This window comes from Prunus dulcis, chromosome 1 (assembly GCF_902201215.1).
Source record: "Prunus dulcis chromosome 1, ALMONDv2, whole genome shotgun sequence".
NCBI lineage: Eukaryota > Viridiplantae > Streptophyta > Magnoliopsida > Rosales > Rosaceae > Prunus > Prunus dulcis.
In genome coordinates, this window is record NC_047650.1 from 1,590,742 (window position 1) to 1,611,832 (window position 21,091).

Sequence of the window (21,091 nt, forward strand, 5' to 3'; positions counted from 1 at the left end):
ACTACTCACGCACTGCTATATAAAAAAGTTAGATCGCCAATGTAACAGTATCTCAAACTACTCACGCACTGCTATATAAAAAAGTTAAAACGTATGATAGTGCATGATTAACTTAGGATGTCGACAACATCCCAGTGTAGGTAATAAGTTATTTTTTTGGTTTAACCATTGTAGGTAAGTTACTCTCGTAGTTTTGGCTGCCTTTGTGAGTTCAGATTGTTTGGTCGTGATAGCAATTTATTGCTGAGTAACTGGTAAATTGCAGAAGGAATCGCAGTTAATAACTTGCAATTCTTCTCATTCATTCTGAGATACTTCTCCAGCAAAACTGCCAAGACTGGTAGTTTTGAGAAGCATCTTTGAAGACTTAGGCAAAATTTTCCTACATATAAATTTGATTGATTAATTAACATTTCTTTACAGAGGCTAGAACTGATAAACTTCCCATAATGGGGTCTACACTGCAAGAGAACAAGGACCTGCTACCTATGATCAAAGAACTCTAACGCTATAACCACTGATCTAAGTTGAAATACCCTTTCTTTTCTTCCCTCCTGCTAGGTTAAACTGGAAGACCTTGAACCATTCATGAATGGTCCATATACAAAGAACGAATCTAACAGTGAACGATCTTATGATTGCAGCATCATTTATGGCTAGCTCGTCTTGGCAACCAAACCATCAATCCTCTTCTACATCTAACAGTAAAACATTACTCTCTTTACGTTCTCCTTCAAGGCTGGCAATGGCCGGACCCCAGTCTCTCCTGCAGCCCGTGTACCCTTGGCAGTATGACCAGTAGAGCCATTCTCCTGCATATCTGGCTCCATATAGAATCGAGCACGGAAAGCAGCCAAATGTGCATAATATGCCGGAGGTACTGCAAAAGGAGCCACAGAATTTGGTCAATCTAACTACAACTTTTAAAGCACATAGTTGAACTTTTTGCAGCTAGAATCCTAGTCTGTCATGGCTTTGCATTCTCTGGAGAAATGATTGCTCGCGAGCAAAAAATTATTCAGCAACATAATAAGGGCTTACCAACAGAGACGGAGCGCGTGCACCTTGCATATGTGTAACAAAGGTTGTTTGTCAATGACTGGATTCCATCAGCAGTAAAATTATTCTCATCCCAAAGAACATGGTAGTGAGCCGGACGACTTGTCCCCTGCCATATGAGGTAAATATTTATACATTCAACCTTCAAAGATTTTAAGAATATAACGAATAGCAAAAGAAACAATATGCAATTAATCTTTGTTTATAAGATAACTATATGGGTACAACCATATCTTATTAGAAATTAAGATATCATCATCATTCTCAAAAACCTCTCAAAAACCTTCCCCTAAACCCTAATCCCCCAGAAAAAAGAGAAAGAACTTTCCCAAGATAGGACTAAAAGTATTATAGAAAATTTAGGATCTATTAGAAATTCTATCCCCCAATCACTTGCTCTTTAGAAAGAACCTTCTAATGAGTTGTTGGGCTTGCCCATAGATCAAACTGTAGAATCTTATTCTCACCCATTGCATGCCTCACTTGATGGCAAAAGTGAATTTTTGAAACATGATTGTTTTAGACTTCATGGAAAATGGTTTCAGTGAGATACATTTATATGTTTGTAAAAAGATTAATACAATTTGGTACCTGAATACCAGCATGACTGCAGAGATAAAAATCAAACTCTGTCGGATGACAAATCTTAGTGTCAACCACAGTGCCTGAAAACAATAAAACAATGAACACATAGAACACGGAACTCTCAGTATCAGTACGAGTCAGTACAGCACGAGAGACAAAAGTTTCCATGATAATTGAACTTTACCAGGCAATATGTTCCCACTCTTGTCTATGCTGCTTCTGTCCCTATGGTTATTAGCAAATAATCGTGTGTGGTGCCGTTTTTGCACCACAATGAAAGTCACTGGCGGTTGATAGTTCGGTTCCAGCGAAGCACACGCCTGTATGGAGATTACTTATCAATGCAACAGAAATTTCCACTTTCATCTCCAATAATCTGATACTAGTGATAATCACTTCTCACCTTCCGGATTGCATCTAGCTCATAAAGTAAGACTTGATAAAATTGCCCTTCACTTACACCGTCCCTGCTCAGAATATTTGCCATTAAAATAAGAAAAAAGCACCACAAAATAAGGGGAAAAAAGGGGAAAAACAGACGCATATATCTCACATCAGGAGTTGTCACAAAAGAAGCTAGATCAAGGGTAATCTGAGTGTTTGTTAACAACATGAAGTACCAATGTCAAATTAAGTCATGCATACACCGGCACTAGGTATACAAGACATTTACCTGTAAAATATAATCCTTAATGGCTTCTGCCCTGTTGCTTTCCTAAACGAAACCAGAAGATCCCTGGACAAAAGAGAATATGATATTGAGATAGAATATTAACACCTTCAAAAAAGAGTAAAATGCAACAACTTCCAGCATGGAGTTGCATTGTGTGCAAGCAGAAGATCCAAGGAACAAAATGGGTTTGCAAGAGTGGTGGGCAAGCCAAGGATGCTACAAGCAAATATGAGGGCAAAAATGATGTAGACTAGATTGAGAGAAGAAGTGATTGTAGAGTTCTCATACCTGATCATGCCACCACTGACTGTGCCACGAACAGGGTCCTGCCATGTTTTATACAAATCTTGTATGAGTTCTTGTCTGTGAGCCTGAGCGCAAACTAATCCAGCATATTTGGTCACTTCAGGCCAGTCCTGGGAAGCTACTACCTGCATAAGTACAAACATCCATTAGCAACAAAGGTTTCAGCATATATTGCAGAAAGAAGTTCCAGGTAGTAAAGGCCTTTACAGCAGCAATTGAGGGGCTGGAATCTTCTCCATTCTCAGGGTGAGTCACATCTGCTCCAAAGATTATGGTTGGTATATCACTGACTAAAGGTATCCTGCAGCTTATAGCATCCAAAAGAACAGTATTTCTGCCGCCCATCTGCACAATGGATGGATCTAAAACGCATCAGGATTCAGTCATTATAGGGACAAAAATGATAATTTCCGTTCGAAATAAATAGAAAAGGTTTACAATGACTCCACAAGAGGCAATTATGTTTACCATATATATGAAATAAGAAAATATAAATAACGAAACAGGATGCTGTAATTCTCAAACTAGTGACTTTGTCTCAAGTCATGCCATAAAAATCAGCTCATTCATGCTTAATGGAGTCGCACATTGTCTAGGAATTTTTCACGTGTAAACTGATTGTTGTCAAATCACCTCTCATGGTTAATACATGATAGAGTGAAATGAATTTGAAATTTTGTAGCATCATGTATTCATTATATTGTGAAATTGAACAAACCTTCACATTTATCTTCAGGGACACATTAGCCAAGTACTGTTTGCTGATCTTGAAAACATGCTTTGTGAGACAGCATTGTGATATTAAACCAAGATCTGTTTCGCATATTCGCTTGATATCACCTAAAATAGCAGAATCATGTTACATTAAATATGCAATTCCAGATCTAATCTTAAGTTTAAAGGTCACCTTTGAGCATATCAAGCCAAAGGTTAATAAACTATCTTAAGTGAAAGCACCGGCATATATGGCATACCGTACAGGGACCCGTTGTTGTCAGGCAAAATGGCTAGTAGGAGCTCTAAATCTTTTCCTTTAGTTTTGTTCATGGATGCATGATAAACATGCTTCAAAGCTTTCTCTACTTGCTCAGGCCTGGCATTGTAGATTGGAATTACAGGTTCTGGATTAAATTCCTACAAAACAAAAAACATATTTATAACCCAAATGTTTGATCTAAAAGCATGCAGATATGACAAAATAGAAAACACTTGCATTAAGAAAAAAGAAAAATACCATTCCAGATACTTGACACATTTGAGCAAGTTCATTACAAAACCCACGTGCGACACTCTCTTGCACACTCCGTGAAAAATTAATACAAGCCCACCGACTGACAGTCATTCCATTAATCATTTTCTGCATCAAACCAAAAAATCAGTAGTAGGAATCATGTAAGGAAGAGATTATGACTGATAAAACCGTACAATCCCTGAAAAGATACTGGAGGAAATTATGAAATGAAAACTCTTAAGCACAGTAGTCTGGATTGTAACACAAGGGTTTTCATACAAAAACAGAGTTATTACATTCAGAAAAGCCTGGTTTAATGGGAAATTTGGCACATTCATGTACATACAAATACGGAGTTATTCCATTCAGAAAAGCCTAAAGGTAGCCTAGCAAAATATTAACAAATTTAAAGAAGTGACTGCAGTAGATAAGTGTGGTACCTTGTTCATCATATTCCACTGACCAACTTGAGGCAAACAATTCTTTTCTTTCCCAGTTTCATGATATTTCAGCTGCAGGTAAGGGTGCCATGAGATGGTCAACATGTATTCTTTTTTTTCTTTATAACAACAATGAGAATATTTTCTGAATTAAAACATTTAACAAAAAGTGGTATGAAGAGGGGCAGCATACCCAAGGGGCAGGAAGAATTCGAGCCTCAACTGAAGCTAGTTTTTCACTGATTTTGATTCCAAACTCCTTCGCATAAGGGTCTTGGTCATACGCATTGTGTTGAACAGTCTGTTTGTGTTTTAATGTCAAAAGGATAAATTAAAATTTCTACGAGCATAACCATGACCGACAGGGTAACATAGTTTTAACAGAAATCATCAAATTACATTATTTAATATAAACATAACTACATGTGTATTTGGTTTATGGTGTTCGATTTTTTCTCTTAACGGCCTGCACGTAGGCTCCAGAAATATGAGTGATTACCTAAATCTTTAAAAGACTTACCTGCAGGATGTCATTTTCACGATCCCTTGGTCTTTGACATGTAACTTTTAACAGAGCGGTAATTTGCTTCTCATTCAACCTTTTTGTATATCGTTGCCCCTCAACAATTTTGCAGGCCTGCAGAAGTGTAAAGTGTGTAAATCCCACATAAGAAATTTGGAAAGGAAATTGTAAGTAAATAATCATTGGGAAGATGAGATTTTTTTTAGTGACCATTACTGACCTCCATGGGTAAGTAATTTGCCTTCTTCTGATTTCCAACTTGAAGGCAAGGAAGGTGCCCTTGTTGAATGGTGAATCCATACATCTCCTGGAAGTATTCAATTACTGACTTCATGGTCAAGTTCTCATCAACAGGAAACCTGAACAAAGATAGTGTCAGCAAATAGAACACTAGCACAATTCGATCAAGAATGCTATGAAAAAAAAGGATTCTACATTATTTTCTGGCTTTGCATCCTATCAAGGAAAAGGGAGGGGGAGAGAGAGAGAGAGCGAGAGAGAGAGAGAGAGAGAGAGAGAGAGAGAGAGGGAAAAATGGAAAAAGATAGAGTACAAGAACAATAACCACTAGACCTGACAGAAAAATTTAAGCTAGAGCTGCTTCAAACTTACACAAGTTCTCTTGTAGGTTGAGATGTCAATCCTGACACTCGATACTTTCTTCGAACACTCCCTCTGTGCGTAACTTCAACTTTCACTCCTCTAAGAGCCTTTTTAATCTGGCCGACATTTAAAAGTGACATTTTAGATTAAATCATATGGTATGAGAGAAAGCACATCAGCAAATAATTAAGTATTAAGTACCTTTACACGGTCAGAATCAGACAATGTCCTAGATAATACATCTTTGCCTAGAAGCTGGGCAACAAACTCTATTACAGGGAGAGGCTCAATAAATGCAGCTGAAGCCATATCTACAAATGATGAAAATAGAGGAATAAAATATGTGAGAGATCATTTGAGCAATCATTTGAAACAAGAGCAATCATTTGAAACAAACCATGAGTAATTTCCTTTCAAAAATTCAAGTAACTTCAAATTACTTACCAATATTGAGGGAAAGACCCATTTGAGTAGGCCTTATACTTTGATAAAATCCGCACCACGACTCCAACCCCTCACCAAGCCGTTGTGGTGTTCTGATATCAGGTGAAAAGAAGGATCTCCCAATGGGGCAGTACCTTCACCAAATGAAGACTTGGTGAGAAAAATAATAAATAAATTCAATCTGAAGTAGAACGTAGCAGTCACAAATTCTGTAATAAATTATACCTTTTATTGGAGAGCTCCCTTAATACAATGTCAAGAATTTGGAGCGCTTCCTGGGGAGCATCAGCACACTTACCAGCCAGAAACTGTCCCAGATGATGCATGTTTGCTCGTGCAACAAATTTAATCACCACTTTATAGTCTCTTTCTCTTCTGAAATATTATATACAGGTAATCTAAAATTAATTATTTGGGTATTATAATGATAAAATCCAATTGCTCGTCATGTATTCAAAGTGCTATAGAAAATAGAACAAAATAAATTTCTTTGACTTCATTGTCTCTCATTCATTCATGTTAGATATTATTATAATCCAATTGAGTCTTTAGATAAAGCGTAGAGGGCAAAATGAGGCATGGTGTGAAACAGAAGGAAAAGGGAGGCAATGTCCTTACTTTCGGCCGTTGATTCCGTCCGGTTCATCAACAAGCTTAATGTTGAACTCCTTCCAAGCAAAGGGCAGCTCACCAGCAGTGTACAGACTCTTTCTACCATCATAAGCAGGCAGTCTCATTCCTAAGTCAGATTCTTTGTACAATCTCACCAGTTCAGCCATGATGGCTCTGTTCACACTTCTTGATGCAACTTCGGGAGTTATACAAACCTGCAGGAGTCAGATCACTGATGGTGAAAAGGCAAAAAAACATTTAGAACAAAATTGAAGGCCAAATTCAAATATCATAAATGCTATTCGAAGAAAAGGACAGGATGAAAACAGTGCTTCTTTCAATTTCTTCTGCAATGCAACAGAAATGCGAAAATAAACAACACCATCAACATAATGAATATCAGATTAAGGGTCCCAAATATTATGACAGAACGGAAACACCAATTCAATTTTTAGTACAGCACATTAATAGAGAGGTTTATTGTGAAAATAACCCATCAAAGAAAAGGAGCTTACATCATAATGGTTCAAGTCCTTCTCTGGTAATTCTGCAAAGAAATGGTTGGCCTTTACAATACACTTTATCCCAACTTGTCCAAAACCAGGCCTACGAGCAAAACTCAAAGACTTGCTCGAAGTAGGAAAGCCCATCTCCATCGAACACGAGTTGCCACCATTTTCCACATACCCATTTGGAGTACTAGCTACAGGAGGACTAGCAAAGCTTGGTGAGGCAGGAATATGAGCCACAGTGCAGTGCCGTGAACTCGGTCGCATACAAACATCGCCTTGATCAGATTTCCGACCACCTCTACCCCTTCTTCTTCCTCTGTTTTTTGTTGGAGGTGAAATTTGGTTATGGGTTTTGGGGTTGTGAGGTTCTTGAGGCGGTGGACCTTTGCCATTTTGGGCAGTCTTAGGTTGCTTCTGAACTGGGTTCACTGGGTTCTGTAAATGGGTTTTGATCACAAGGTGTTGCTCTGAGCTCTCTTTCATTTTTCTTATAGGCATGTTGCTTTGCTAACAGAAACTGAAAATACAAAGCACAAGCACTTGTTCAAAAGGATAAAGCTTCACCAGATGACACAGAAACACAATGTCTTCCTTCCCTTCTTGTCTTTCACTCAAAATTCTCCCACAGATTTAAGACTAATTTCCCTGGAAAAACCCAAAAACAAATAGAGAAAAATTGCATGTCAGCTTAAAAAGGAACCCAGAAAAATTCTAAAACGGTGACTAAATGGAAATTATAATGAGAGTTCAATTTCATCAGTCTCATACGCAAAGTAAAAAAAGTACGGGTAAATAAATGCCCAGCCTTTGCTTTTTGTTGAAGATTATGACAAGCATTACTATTCCTTCGCAAAAACAGAAAGTTCAACTATTCACCTCTGTTTCAGCAGATTGACCGCTTAAAAAAATAAATACATATACATACAAAACTGAATACCAAAATCCAGAAAGAGCTACAGTTTCCTCTGACTTGTAATTTGCAGAGCCATTCAGTAAAGAAGAAGAAGAAGAAAAAGAACAAATTAAATAAACAATCTCAAAGACCTGCCAAGAAGAATCATACAACACGAAATCCCAAACAGAAGGAAAAATCATAAATGCAGAGACAAAACAGACTATCACCCAAAACCCAAGTGTTCCTCTCCTCTAGTCTAGATGCTTCCATAAGCAGCCCAATGCCCATGAATCGTTTAGACAATATCAATTACAATATTATAGTAAATAAGTGAACAGAAACTCGAAAACTGGAAATACCCAGTAGACAAAACCAGTGTCTTGAGCCTGTCTGGTACCCAAAACTGAAATTTTGATAAAAATATCACATAAGAATGAATAGGCCCAAGCAGATAAAAACATAGGAAAAAACATTTATATCTCAAATGAAATATAATAATAATTTAATTTGTGTAGACAGATTTGAGAACCTTAGACTGCAACGGAAGGCAGAATAAAAACACTCAGAAGAAACAAAAATCAAGAACATATCCAAGGAGAAGGAATAAACATTGAAAAGGCAGTAAAATCACCATCCGAAGGATACCCAAAATTAATGCCACGGAGAAAGAAAGTGTATTAAATACCACGAAGTCCAAGAGAGGCCAAAAGAAACAAAGCTCAAAACTTCACTCACCAACCAACCAGCCATTTAAACTGAGCAGCAGCAGCAACTATGGACTAGCTAGGAAGCACTCCTCTTTTTGCAGAACAATAACTGATGAGAGCTAGCAAGCAGTTAAGAACTCACTGAGTCACTCTATCTCTCAACAAACAAATCAAAGCAGTGATCTTTGAAAACAAAAATAAAAACTGGAGGCTTTAAAGCTGTAATTGCCAAAGAACGTGAAGTGATTAAAAGGGAGCCAAAAGGGGAGAGATTTAAAAGATGGGTTGTGTGAAGATTCAGATTTAGAGAGAGAGAGAGAGAGAGAGAGAGAGATATGGGAGTGTTTTAGAGAGAGAGGGGGGAGTGATGAGGATGATGATGAATCTTTATACACGCATGCAAGTGCTTTTGGTGTTTTCTTTATCACGTGTAAAAGGCTTGTGAGGCCCTGCGTCTTTGCTTTTAAATATGGCTTCTTTCTATCTCTCTCCAAATACTAAAAGAAACCCATCTCTCTATCTCTCTCTATCTCTTCAGTTTGGGTTCTGTTCTGGACCAACAGCGCAGCCTCGGGGACGTAGCAAAGACCATTTATTATAAAAAGAAAGAAAACCAGAGGTAGAGAGAGAGAGTGTGGAAGGGTAATTGGGAGGAAATGGGTGTGCGTCCAAAAGAGCACTGAGTATTTATAAAAGCAATCATACACGGAAGAAGAATAATTCGAACTTGCAGTCCTCTGTTCTGCAGACTTCTCCATTTGTGCTCCTCCCTTCTCAGTACCGCTACTGTCTAGTCCCTGTTTGATTTTGTAAATCTCCCATTTTCTCTTAAGTTATTAATCTTTTTAAATCTTTCATCTTCATTATTATTTTTATCTGTACATGTGATGTTTTTTTATGTACCCACAAGAACCAGAACCACAACTTCCCACTGGCTTTTGCTGGCTTAATGCTTTGGTAAAAGACTATGACAAAGCCTGTAACGCTCCATTCTATATATATTTCTATGGGGATGAGATGAGATGAGACGGGACTTGGGTCCACCCACAGCTTCTTCTTTTTTTCTGCTTTTTCTGCGGTTTGGAGTTTGGACCTATTGCTCTGATTCACTGCATTGAGATCTACCTTATATTCAACTGTTCACTTCATGGGGGCCTAATTTTTTTTTCCTTCTTTTTTTCCTCTTTCCTAAAAAGTGTGATATGATTTGGCAACTACCGTTGCATTTAGGGGTCTGCCATATGTTCCCTATCCACCTCTTCTTGATGTATAAAGCATGATATTGAAATCTACATAATTTTATACTTAACAGGTATATGGGTATTTTTGACATTTTATTTTTCAAATAGCCTAAGATATTATATTGTTGAACTGTGAATGAAAGCAATTGAATAAGTGAAATCATGTTTTCAGCATTTTTTTTTTTAAAAAAAAAAGTAAAATCATATTTGAATGTACGGTTTTAATTGACTACCTAACAACCTAGCATGTCACACAAACAGCTGAAAAATGTGTTTTAGTATTACTACTATGTATTTTACAATGTCATATTCATAATTTTATGACACAATATTATTTTAATTTATTTTTGTGAAATTTTAGAATTTCGTTCATAATTCAACCAAAAAAACCACTAACCACAAAGAACCATTATAATTACTGAGAAATCCAACATCAATATTAAATCAATCAAGTGTGTCTCTACTAACGATCAAGCAAGACATAAGAAACTATGGCATAGGCATCAAAACTAAGATTGCAAATTCATAAAAATAAAAAAGATATAAAACTTGGAAAAACCATGCCAAAATAGTACAAATAAAAACTCTCACAAAGGAGAGATGAGATCTACACAAAAAACCTAAACAGAGTTTCAGAGACCTATTCCAAAAATAAAGAAACTAAACCATCTGGATTGCAATCTCGTTGTCACAAAGCCAACCGACTGTCCTCAAGCACCAAAAGATAACAAATTCACACCAATTGACTTTCCTTTTTGGCAAATAGAGTAGATACACCGGAAAAAAAAAAAAAAAAAAGAGATAGATATGCATAGATCTGTTATAGAATTATACCATAAATGTGCTAACGAAGTAGAGAGGGAGATGATGCGGGAGGGAGAAGCAAAGAGAATGGGAAGGAGAGGAAGTGGAGAGGAAAGGAAAAAGAGAGGAACATGGGACAAAAAGCATGGTAGTCACCACTCCAAAAGGGGTGGCGGCTAGGGGTATTCTCTCTTAGGTTTTTTGGTTTTATCAAATGAGAGAGTTTAGTAACTAGTGTGCTTGAATGATTAAATTTGCTCCTAAGCTGTTAATCATTCTTAAGAAGTGTAATTTGGTACTTATTGGACAATAAAATTAGGGAGCTGATTTTCTCCCTCATCTTTTGTCCACTTACACTCCCTTGTATATTATAGTAAAAAATATTTAAAAATAAAAGGGAGTGTAAGTGAACAAAAGGGGAGTGAGAAAATAAACACCCAAAAACTAAGATGAGTACTAAGTTTGGACAAATTATGGTTTAGGTACTAAATTGGCACACGAGCTCACGTTCAAGTATCAAAACTGGAAAGATAAATAAATAAATAAATAACCTTTTTCTATCAAATCTCAAGTATCTCTGAGGCAGCTTCTTTTAAATTAATTTTCAAAAGAAAATGAGGAATAACTTGGTTATGAACTATTGAAAACCACATAGGGAGGCTGGATCAAAGTTACTTTCGATGGTTCTTTCCAGCACAATATAGCTACGATGCATGGTTATGATGGAAATTAACGGGCTTCCAAATGGTAATATAAATAAGAATAGGCAACAACACCAGTGTTGTGATTGCAGAATGCCAAGCTCTAAATGATGCTCTTGCTTATGAACTGAGTAGAGAGTGAAGAAAGCTATAGTGGAAGGAGACTCCCTTAAATTAGTCATTGATTATGTTAATACGAAGATGAAGGTCCTTAGAGAATCCATGCCCTCCTTTAGAGATATCATATCCCTCGGACAATTCCATAAGAACTCCTTATCAAACGAGTCCTCGATGAAAAGGAAACTTCTTGGAGCTGGCCAATTTTTCTGTAGACATCATACTTAAATACATTTATCATGAAGCCAACTTCTTAGTTCATGATGTAGCTACTTTGGATCATTCCCTTATTAATGCTCAATTATGGGAGAATTGTCTTCCCTTATCGGGGGGTATTAACGCCTATACTTTTGGCTATTTTGATTTGTCGTGTGTGTGAGTTTAGCAAGTGAATTTGGTGTTTATATATATATATATATATATATATGAATGTGTACTTTGTGTGTGAGTTTAGTATATTATCGCTTTTTTTAATAAGAAATGTCTTTAAAATAATATATGTATAAAAAATGAATATGAATATGTAAGTGTAAAGGCCACAGAGATCTTTTCCAGTCCGAAAAATGTCAATGGTATTTTTTGATGAAAAAAATGGCCAAACTTTCAATCATCATCAGTGCGAGGAGCACAGGGTCAGTGGTATGATGGGTTGTCGAAAGACCAAGTACGTTCTGGATATGGTGTGGTTGGATTTGTGGGGCAACAGAAAAGGACAAAACATACACGAGCAGTGATTGTCTATGATGACATCCTGGACTTGGAGGAGAATTGGGTCCCACCCCCAGTACATCACAGTCGCAAAGATGGTGGGAAATCAAATAAGCTTTGATGAGTATATTTTGGACGGTTGTGATTGGTGGGCTTGATTATCATTACTCCTTTGACGGTTCAACATCATAATAAAAGATCAACGGTCGTTAGAACAGTCAACTACCATCGAGTGTGTATGCCATCTCTTTCATATATATATATATATATCCCTTCAAAATCTGACCTTAAAAACTACGACTCATAGTAAATCCACATACCTTAATTCTGTCACTTCATATTTCTTTGTAAATATTCAATATAAATCAGGTTTTAACAAATTATGTGTATGGTGTTATGTTGCTCTTTTAGAAAGGCAGTATTGTTTGTGTTACGCAACTAATTCAATGCAAATGTTATATTTGTGTTTTGTCACGTCGTGTCGTGTCAGTCTCATATCACAACTTATGCAAATATACGAAAGATTACTCTTCTCACAAGTAACGTTTATAATAAGAAGAAAATATATCTTCATACTCAATCTCCTCCAATTTCAAACCTTGTTGTCCCATGTCAATGGTAAATTTTGAAACAAAAACTATTTAAGTTCTTGCCTTTTCCAATATACAACTGTTGTAAGCTTGCACGCCATGCATTTGACTTGTATGTATGTGTATGCACCAAAGGAAAAAAAACCCCTAACTTTGGATAGGGCAGAGGACCACTTGCCTTGGACTTTCAGTCACATCAGAAGATCTCGTGATGTGAGTACTACAATAATCCATGGAGTCATACCATCCCCTCCCCCCTCTACGTGGATAAGTTTTACTGGCATGCTCACAAAACTCCACAATACAATAAATGCACCGAATCATTGCTCCTCCCATGCACAAAAGAAAACAAAAAAACATAAGTAAATTGAGAGATGGGTTTTGTGGCCGTGGGTTTGTAGGAGCATGGGCTGGTTTTGTTTTGGCATAGGGGTTTTGGATTTTTTTTTCCCATTTCGATGGTAAAAGGATATACTACGTTATAGGGACAAAGCATACTTATGATAGATGGGCAAGCTTTGTTTTCTTTTGGGGTCACCAAATTTGTTTTTGTCACCAAATATATATATAAAAGAAGAGGAAATTGATAGGTGGAGGAGGGAAGGGAATATTGAATATTGAATATTGAATATTGAATATTCGCATTTCAACATCACTGTTCACAAATCACAATGTGTTTTGTGTTTGTGGACAAGAAAGACGGATATTTGAGAAAGAATAGAAGAAGAGAGAGAGAGAGCGGAGGTGGTGGGTGCGGTGGTGGGGATGTGTACGGGATGGGTGTTTCCCGAGTAAAATGTTTGGGCCAATTGAGGAGGAGGACAGTGCGTGTGGTGGGGCACAATCTCCACAACGTATGAAAAATATTGTACATAATTAATATAAATATATATAACACATTCCAATGTTTTGCACTGCTCTATTGCTGCTGCTGCCTATAATTTTCTCCACCTATCTCAAAATTGTTGGGTGCTTTGCTTTGTTAGGGACATTTGTGTTTCTTTCCAAGTATATGAAAGATTGAATATGAAAGGGTTATTCATGTAATTAATGGATCAGTCTATCTAGTTCTAGACCCACCTCTCCAATTCCCTTGTATATACTTTATTTTAACCTGCATCAGGATTCAGGAGGAGGAGCACAGTTTGCACTGTTCCATCATCACCTTCAGTGCTCCTGTGTGAATGTGATATGATGACAAAATACTTTTCTTTTTTGGGGCCTGCTGATGACAGAATACTTAATCTCTTTTTTTTCTTCTTTCTCATTTGAATTTTGTTGAGGGTATGAGTTATGTGATTTCCCTAATATCTGAAACATTAAGGATTAGATTAATAAGAGGCAGTTGATCGCATACTCGTTCATTCTCTTTTCTATTCTTAATTCTCAAATTTACTTTGAATAAGTAAACATATGCTACTAATGTATTCAAGTTTTTTTTTTCCATACAAGTAAAAGGCAACTTCAATTTTCTTAAATTCATGAAGTTTTCTACTCACCCATAAGAGCTTCTTAGTATTAAAAAATAAAAAAAACAAAACAAAAACATATGGGTTCTCTCACTTCAAATTTTTTGTTATCTATATATCTTCAACTATAGAAAGTTCATAGCCATGTTTCTTGCTAAACAATCTAATACCATACTATTTTGCTAGTTGTCAATATGAATCTTGTTCTAACATATAATGCACAACATAATATAATATCAATCACTCATATAATTAAAAGTTTCGCCATACTATAAATCTAAATTATTGATTAAATTTATTCTGACATGAATATGTGGTCCAAATTTACAACATTAGCCACCCATATGCTATGTTCTAGAAATATTTTTTTAGTGAATTGGTGGTGGAGCTTGAGAGCCTAGCTTCAAGGTTCATTTCAGATCCAATAAGACTTCAAAAGGGAAATTCTGTATTCTCTTATTGTGGACTTACATACAGGCCATTCTTTAGTCAGAGGATTATTTATTGGGAATGTTGGGAGGGAGATGGTTCAACATTTACTAGGCATGGTTAAAGGAATTGTATAAAGACGAGTCTTCTGACATTAAAAAAGGAAGGAAGTTACCATAACAATGACATATGTCCGGCAGCACCACCACCACCATTTATAGTTTTCGATTCTTTTTTTTATAAAAATTTTAAATTCTTATTCTCACACAAACTTAAAGTTATAGTGATTAAAAATATAAAATTACTCCAAATTTTTATTTTTATTTTTCTAGAATTATAAAATATTTATTGAGGTGAAGCCAATTCCTTGTGGGGTATTTGTTTGCGTCCGTCAACGCAAGCGTGCAATTCACAGAAGAAAAAGAAAACACAAGCGTGCATTTTGCTCCACAGGTGCTCGTGCTCTGCTTGCTATATTCATTTAAATTGCATTCCTTGTATATGTTATTTTTCTGCATCATTAATTCATTACTATTTATTATTTAGATACAGTTTTCTGTTTCTTTTGGGTCAATTCAGTATATACTATAATTTAAACGCAGGTCATGAGGCTCTGGGATCATAAGCACTTCTTTATATAAGCTCTGTGTGTCTCTGTTGTGTCTGTTTTGGATTTTAGTTAATAATAATGCACATCAAAGGGGAAAGTTAGATATATGTGGCCTTCACCGAGTAATGTTTTCTTTTACTCGCTACTTAATATGTTGTCAAATTATCCATCTATATATATATATATATACTTAAGAACTTATTTGATATTCGATTCACAGTCTAACAATATTACATACTATAGACTACTTGACATGCTCATTATTGTTCGAATAGCAACGCATACTTGAGAATTAAAAGAAACGGCTTAGTCATGTGATTTCACTTGTTCCAAGAAGAAATCTTGAGAATTAAACCCATTGTTGGATCAATTTATGTGAATGTGATGATTAACAGAATGCAATGCAAGAGGAACACATCAGCTAGGATTTAAAAAATTAGCTGGAGTGCCTTAAATAAGAAAAGAGAAAGAAGAACATGATATGCATATGTATGTTTACAAGAAGGCAAACATTGTTCTAAATAAACGGCTTTATCCTCTGATATACAGTGGAAAGTGCTTAATTATGCAATGCTGAGAGTCTAGAGCTAGAGATGTCGACCCAAGAAAACAACAAAGAGAGTTATGAGCTAGCAGGCATGCAAGACTGTACTCTGTACAATATTTCGTTGAGTAGATTACATCTTGGAATAGGCAGTACTAGGACCAGAGCCACTGAGCCAGAGGGCTGTGAAAAAGGAACCATACGAAGGGCAAGGCTGGCTTTTGGCTTTTGGCTTTTGCTTTAAGATTTCATCTTTAAAACCACATCAAATAATAGGTATGAAATATTTTCAGTAACTTTTTTTGTGCATTTTAAAGTGAAGCTAGAGTTATATGGAAATGGTAAGACTGCTGCCATTGCCAAGGTGGAAAAATCTTTGCCAATGGGTACTGTCAGATTTCCCTTAAAACAAGCAACGAAAAACTGCAGCTGTCACACAAAGCTTTGCCCCTCCTTGGGTGAAAAAAAGTGCAATGCCATGGCCACATTAACCTAAGGGCTAAGGTCACCAAATCTCAATCAGTGCTATGCAGACGTCCACTACAACTGCACATTCCTATAAAGGCATGTGGGCTCCAGTCAAAATTGTCCAATACTGATGGGTTGATGATAAAAGTGTTGAAAGCAGAACAATTGAGCTTCAATCCGAACCAAAAAAAACAAATGAAATCAACTCATAATTATAGGTGCGGGTAATAATCTTATCTTCTTAAATTTAAGTTAAAATTCCTCTTTCTATAGATTAAATTAATTTATAGTATATCGCTTTTATATAAATAAAAAAGCTCATAATTTGACTAAAAGGAAAAACCTAAAAGCTCATAATGTGGTGGTGGCCACTAGGCACTATAATATGCAGTTGATTCATAATGTGGCGTTGTAACCCTCAAGGCAATTGAGCTCCAACCTAAAAGCTCTTCATTGGGGTTTGCCTTGGTCCACATTGGCAAATCACTCAAAAGATTCTAGTAATTAGCAAAATGTGTGTTCAAAGAATCAAACCACAGAATTTAAGTAGGCCCTCTGAGAATCCATTCACATAATTCCTAAAGACCCTCATTATTTATTAGGCCATTGTCATCATGCCAATGGTACTGCCACCTTCCATCATGAAAAATGAAGAATCATAGCAAAAGAAAAAAAGGGGACTAAAGAAAGAATCCTTTAAGTTTACTCAAATGCATCAACGACGGGAATTCCCCACAATGCATTAGTAGAGTTACTAGTTCGTGCGCGACTGATTGTCCCGAACACTGCTCTTAAATAATACGAAAGTGTGAAATAAATTACAAATTCTTATAAATAAATATATAATAACATTGTGAGACATTGTGCAAATAAAGAGTTAGAAATAATTTTTTTTCTTTCTTTCTTGAATAACCTGCCATGTGGGCTGGATGCTAAACATTAAGCCTGGAGAATTTTTGTCATTTTTCATCTCAATGGCAACGGCAATGGCACTCTCGTCTGTACACTTCACCTTTTCCCTGCTTTGAACAATAACACACATGTCGGCATTAAAAGGCACATAAACTTTCATCATCCACCCAAAAGCAGAACTGTCAGAACTCAAAAAAAAAACACACATACACAAAGTACTTTCACATATCCTTTAATCATCACCCTCCCAGCCCTATACTATACACCTACACTTTTATCAGTTCACTGTCAAAATTAAAAAAAGCACTAAGGGCAATTTCGTCACATAAATATATATATATATATAATAAAAAAACAAAAAAAAAAAAACCCGACAAGTGAATTAAAATAAAAAAATTTGAACCTTGTCTTTTAGGTGTCTTATTGAACCCCACAAAGCGTTGAAAGTCCAGGGGGCCCATGAATATCTGAGTTGGGGCCCATTCGTATAGTGCAATGGGCTTCTGAGCATGCCAAGCCGACCCTAATTTTGTGATTGAATAAGGTGCATAATCAAATTGAAAGCGAAATTATGAATATTCTTTTCAAGTTGGAATGGAAGTAGGGTTTTGTGAATATGCCTTTGGCTTGCTTAAACCTCAATCATGGAGGAACCAAAAGAAAAGAAAAGATTGTAACATCATTTTCGTCAAAAGTGCATGAAACTCCAAAAGCCTCTTTTGCTTTTCTCCTTTTTTTTTTTTTTTTTTTCCTTGGAGATGACAAAAGGTTTTGGTTGTTGGGACCAACAGAGCACATATATATAGTGAGAGAGAGAGAGAGAGAGAGAGAGAGAGAGAGAGAGTACGACCAAACGTTATCCTTTTGGCTTTGTTTGACTGGTATTTATAATGTGATATATATGTGCCTGCCAGTGCCAAGCATAATCCTTTCATAGTTTGCTTTTTGTTGTGTTAAATTTACTCAATTTTTTGTCCCTTTGCGTTCAATCCAAACCATGAATTTAAGCAATTAATAACTCTAATTATGCAGCTTTTTTTATGGCTGATTAAAGATATATACCTTTTATAATAAGGAAAGTATCTAAAGTCACATATTTATCCGGTTTAAGTTGAAACATGATTACGTCTAAATTGCCAACCAAAAGTAAACTCAAGCATGGAGCACATTAAGACATCATGTATGCTATCAGGAGGAGCAACCTCATACTCCTCACTTTCAGTCGTGATAATAAAGCAAAACGTACATAATTCGCTGGCTGACCAACAAAAGTAAACGAATGCTTATCATAATTTCGTCCTATTTGTTGAAGTCTTGTCCTTGACAAATTGCTCGAATACTAAAGATTCCTAAATTGTACGAGTATCCATTCAAATGCTACAAACTGAACTTAAGCATGTTGGTTTTACTAAGTAACTTTATGGTACAACCAAACTCCAATGATTCTTTCACATGTTTATCTCCTCTTTTTTGACAGGAAAGTGAAGGTCCAGTTTAGATGGATAACTGGGCTGCTGTTGATGCTAAACAGATTGATTGATTTATTGGGTTTTATTTATTAATGGGCTCACTGTCTTCAGAACTTGGGCTGCTACTTTTTTTCTTAATCCAATCTCATCTCTCTCTCTCTCTCTCTCTCTCTCTCTCTCTCTCTCTCTCTCGCGGCTATGACAGAAAGTGGTCCACAAAAATGAATCCTGTTTATGCATTTTTGGGAAGGTTTTATTTATGGTTGACATTGTTGAAAGGAGTGGGGTTTACGAGTTGGATGGCTCTCGGAAGAGAGAAAGAAAGAGAGTAACTGGGAAAGGCCCAAACGGCATCAACCACAAACCCAGAAGAGGCCTTTTTGCTTCACATACTTCAACTTTTTCTTATATATATGAGCCATCTTATTAGATATGTCGCAAATCTTAGGTCAAATTTGAAAAGAAAAATTGTAGGCATAATTGATTATCTTAATAACTGAAAATCTAGCCGATGTGGGTTAGGCCAAGCGTCTAGAGCAGTGAGCATGTCCCTTTGCACCCAAGTTCGAATCTATTTCCTCATAAACTAAATAAATTTAGAGTAGTTAGTCTATGCTTGTATTAAATAAAAAAAACCATGAAAATCTAGAGTTTTTTTAATCAAAAATAGTCAAAATTTGCCCATACATTCATAAATGTCATATTTTATAAAAAATTACAAAAATAGCCAAAAACTCACCTAAAAAGGCTCAAATGCCCTTAAAACTAAACCCACTTAAACTTAAAAGCAAAATCCTGTTAAGAATCCTTTGTCTTCACCCTTGTCTTAATAACTGAAACCTAGCATATGTGGGTTAGGGCAATTGGCTTAGGCATTGGGCATGTCCCTTTACACCTATGTTCAAGTACATTTCCCAATAAACTAAATTAATTTAGAGTAATTTAGATGATAGCTTGTATTAAACAAAAGAACCCTGAAACCTAACATGAAAATCTAACCCAAAGTTTTTTTGGATATAGTAAGAAGTCTTGGATTATAAAAAGGGACTTGTTGTTCCTAAGACAAAAATTTCAAGTTTCACACTACAATACATATGATAAAATAACTTTTGTTGAAGAATATAAAAAGTCCCACGTTGGAAACTTAACAAAATAATAAGTCCCATATAATGAATGCCTCAACTCCTGATAATATTTTCATAGAAAAAAAAAAAAAAAAACCTCATAATAACATCAGGGCGTTTTGTATAAAATTTCACATCCACTAAACAAGTAGTTAAATTAAAAATAATATCAATATTGCTATTAGTGGACTAAGAATACGTCCCTTTGAAATATTAACAAATTCATCCATATCTATATTGAAAACATATGTGGGATATAACTTGGTATTGATCCGACGAGTGTCTATTGAGAGTTCTTTTACGTGTTAAAGTATTATTGAACTGAACTTTTGATTAAGTAATGGTTTTGGCAAATATCACGTAATCCATTAACTCAGATGGTCCGCCAATCAGACAAAAAAACAAAGGTGGAGTTGACGATATTGAATACCTTTGCTGGTCAATTGGAGGGTGAAACACCTTAGTTAGCTTTTAAAATCATTTTGTAGATAAATAACGATTGTTGCATGCCATTTGTTCCGTGATAATTGATGTGATGTCTCTTTCTTTTTCTCTTAATAAGGAGTAAAACATTACTGTTTAGGTCATATTGAAAACCACATCTCTATCCGATACAAGTCAAACTCTATTTGTTTTTCGCCTTCACTAGTAATATGATCCGTATGAGAAAATACTTTTGTTAAGGGTAAAACCTCTTAGGTTTAAATTCGTCATTGTTGAAAAATACTTGTATTGCTTAACAGATGGGATGGCCCCGTCATAGGAAATAGAAAATAATTGAATCCAAGATTGAGAAAGAAAACGAAAGGACGAGGAAGAAAAATGTGTCTTTAACACTTCGCCATGAGCTGCAAATGAATGTGGCCTTGAAACGGGCCATGTTCAAAGCTTGAAACGGGCAAACAAGGAGGGATCGCTTTCTTTGAATTCAAAATAAGCAAGTTCATGGAAGGTACAAGTATCATGGCATTACTAAAGCCCATATGTCAGACAATCGACAACATCTCATGGAAAATAAATAAATTTATAGGCGGCATTGAGATTGGCACTTCTGTCTATTTGAATCCAAAAACGTTAATTTATATCATAACATCTTAAAAAATGAAATTGAAAACAATAACTGTTCGTAGGACAACAATCAATTTGATGTATTTAATTGTAAATGGGTTAAAGGTTTGCAGGTTATATTATACCTTGAGAAAGATTAGGGTTTTGTTTTTATTATATATATATTTATAATTTTATTAATATTATATCTTAAAAGTATGAATCTGATGTCACTATATATTATAATTTGAATGAATTAGTACGATGA

General features: G+C 35.8%; 1 protein-coding gene across 3 annotated transcripts; it reads right to left on the bottom strand.

The window, feature by feature from the left end:
* Window positions 1–369: 369 nt before the first annotated feature.
* Window positions 370–9,206, bottom strand: LOC117626253 (protein argonaute 10). Of its 3 annotated transcripts, none has more exons than XM_034357925.1 (22): window positions 8,619–9,206; window positions 6,992–7,633; window positions 6,483–6,691; window positions 6,090–6,239; window positions 5,865–5,998; window positions 5,622–5,731; window positions 5,430–5,536; window positions 5,038–5,176; window positions 4,815–4,931; window positions 4,488–4,595; window positions 4,295–4,366; window positions 3,858–3,980; window positions 3,598–3,757; window positions 3,342–3,463; window positions 2,831–2,968; window positions 2,606–2,748; window positions 2,318–2,380; window positions 2,048–2,111; window positions 1,829–1,964; window positions 1,651–1,724; window positions 1,042–1,168; window positions 370–880 (listed from the first exon to the last, which is right to left on the bottom strand). In XM_034357925.1, exons 2-22 carry the CDS (start codon window positions 7,484–7,486, stop codon window positions 699–701), a joined length of 2,973 nt encoding a protein of 990 aa, XP_034213816.1. In that variant the 5' UTR covers window positions 7,487–7,633; window positions 8,619–9,206; the 3' UTR covers window positions 370–698. The 3 variants fall into 3 exon arrangements, with proteins under 3 accessions (XP_034213816.1, XP_034213814.1, XP_034213823.1); XM_034357923.1 differs by lacking the exon at window positions 8,619–9,206 and adding an exon at window positions 8,569–8,583; XM_034357932.1 differs by lacking the exon at window positions 8,619–9,206 and having other exon boundaries at window positions 6,483–6,708; window positions 6,992–7,086.
* Window positions 9,207–21,091: the final 11,885 nt, after the last annotated feature.

Bases quoted from the DNA above. Each gene is read 5' to 3' on its own strand.
- LOC117626253 (XM_034357925.1), bottom strand. From the start codon at position 7,486: ATGCCTATAAGAAAAATGAAAGAGAGCTCAGAGCAACACCTTGTGATC. The intron at 5,177-5,429 runs GTAAGTTTGAAG...ATCTTTGTTCAG, and splicing joins CAACCTACAAGAGAACTTGT to GTTTCCTGTTGATGAGAACT. The intron at 3,758-3,857 runs GTATTTTTCTTT...TTTGTTTTGTAG, and splicing joins TGTGTCAAGTATCTGGAATG to GAATTTAATCCAGAACCTGT.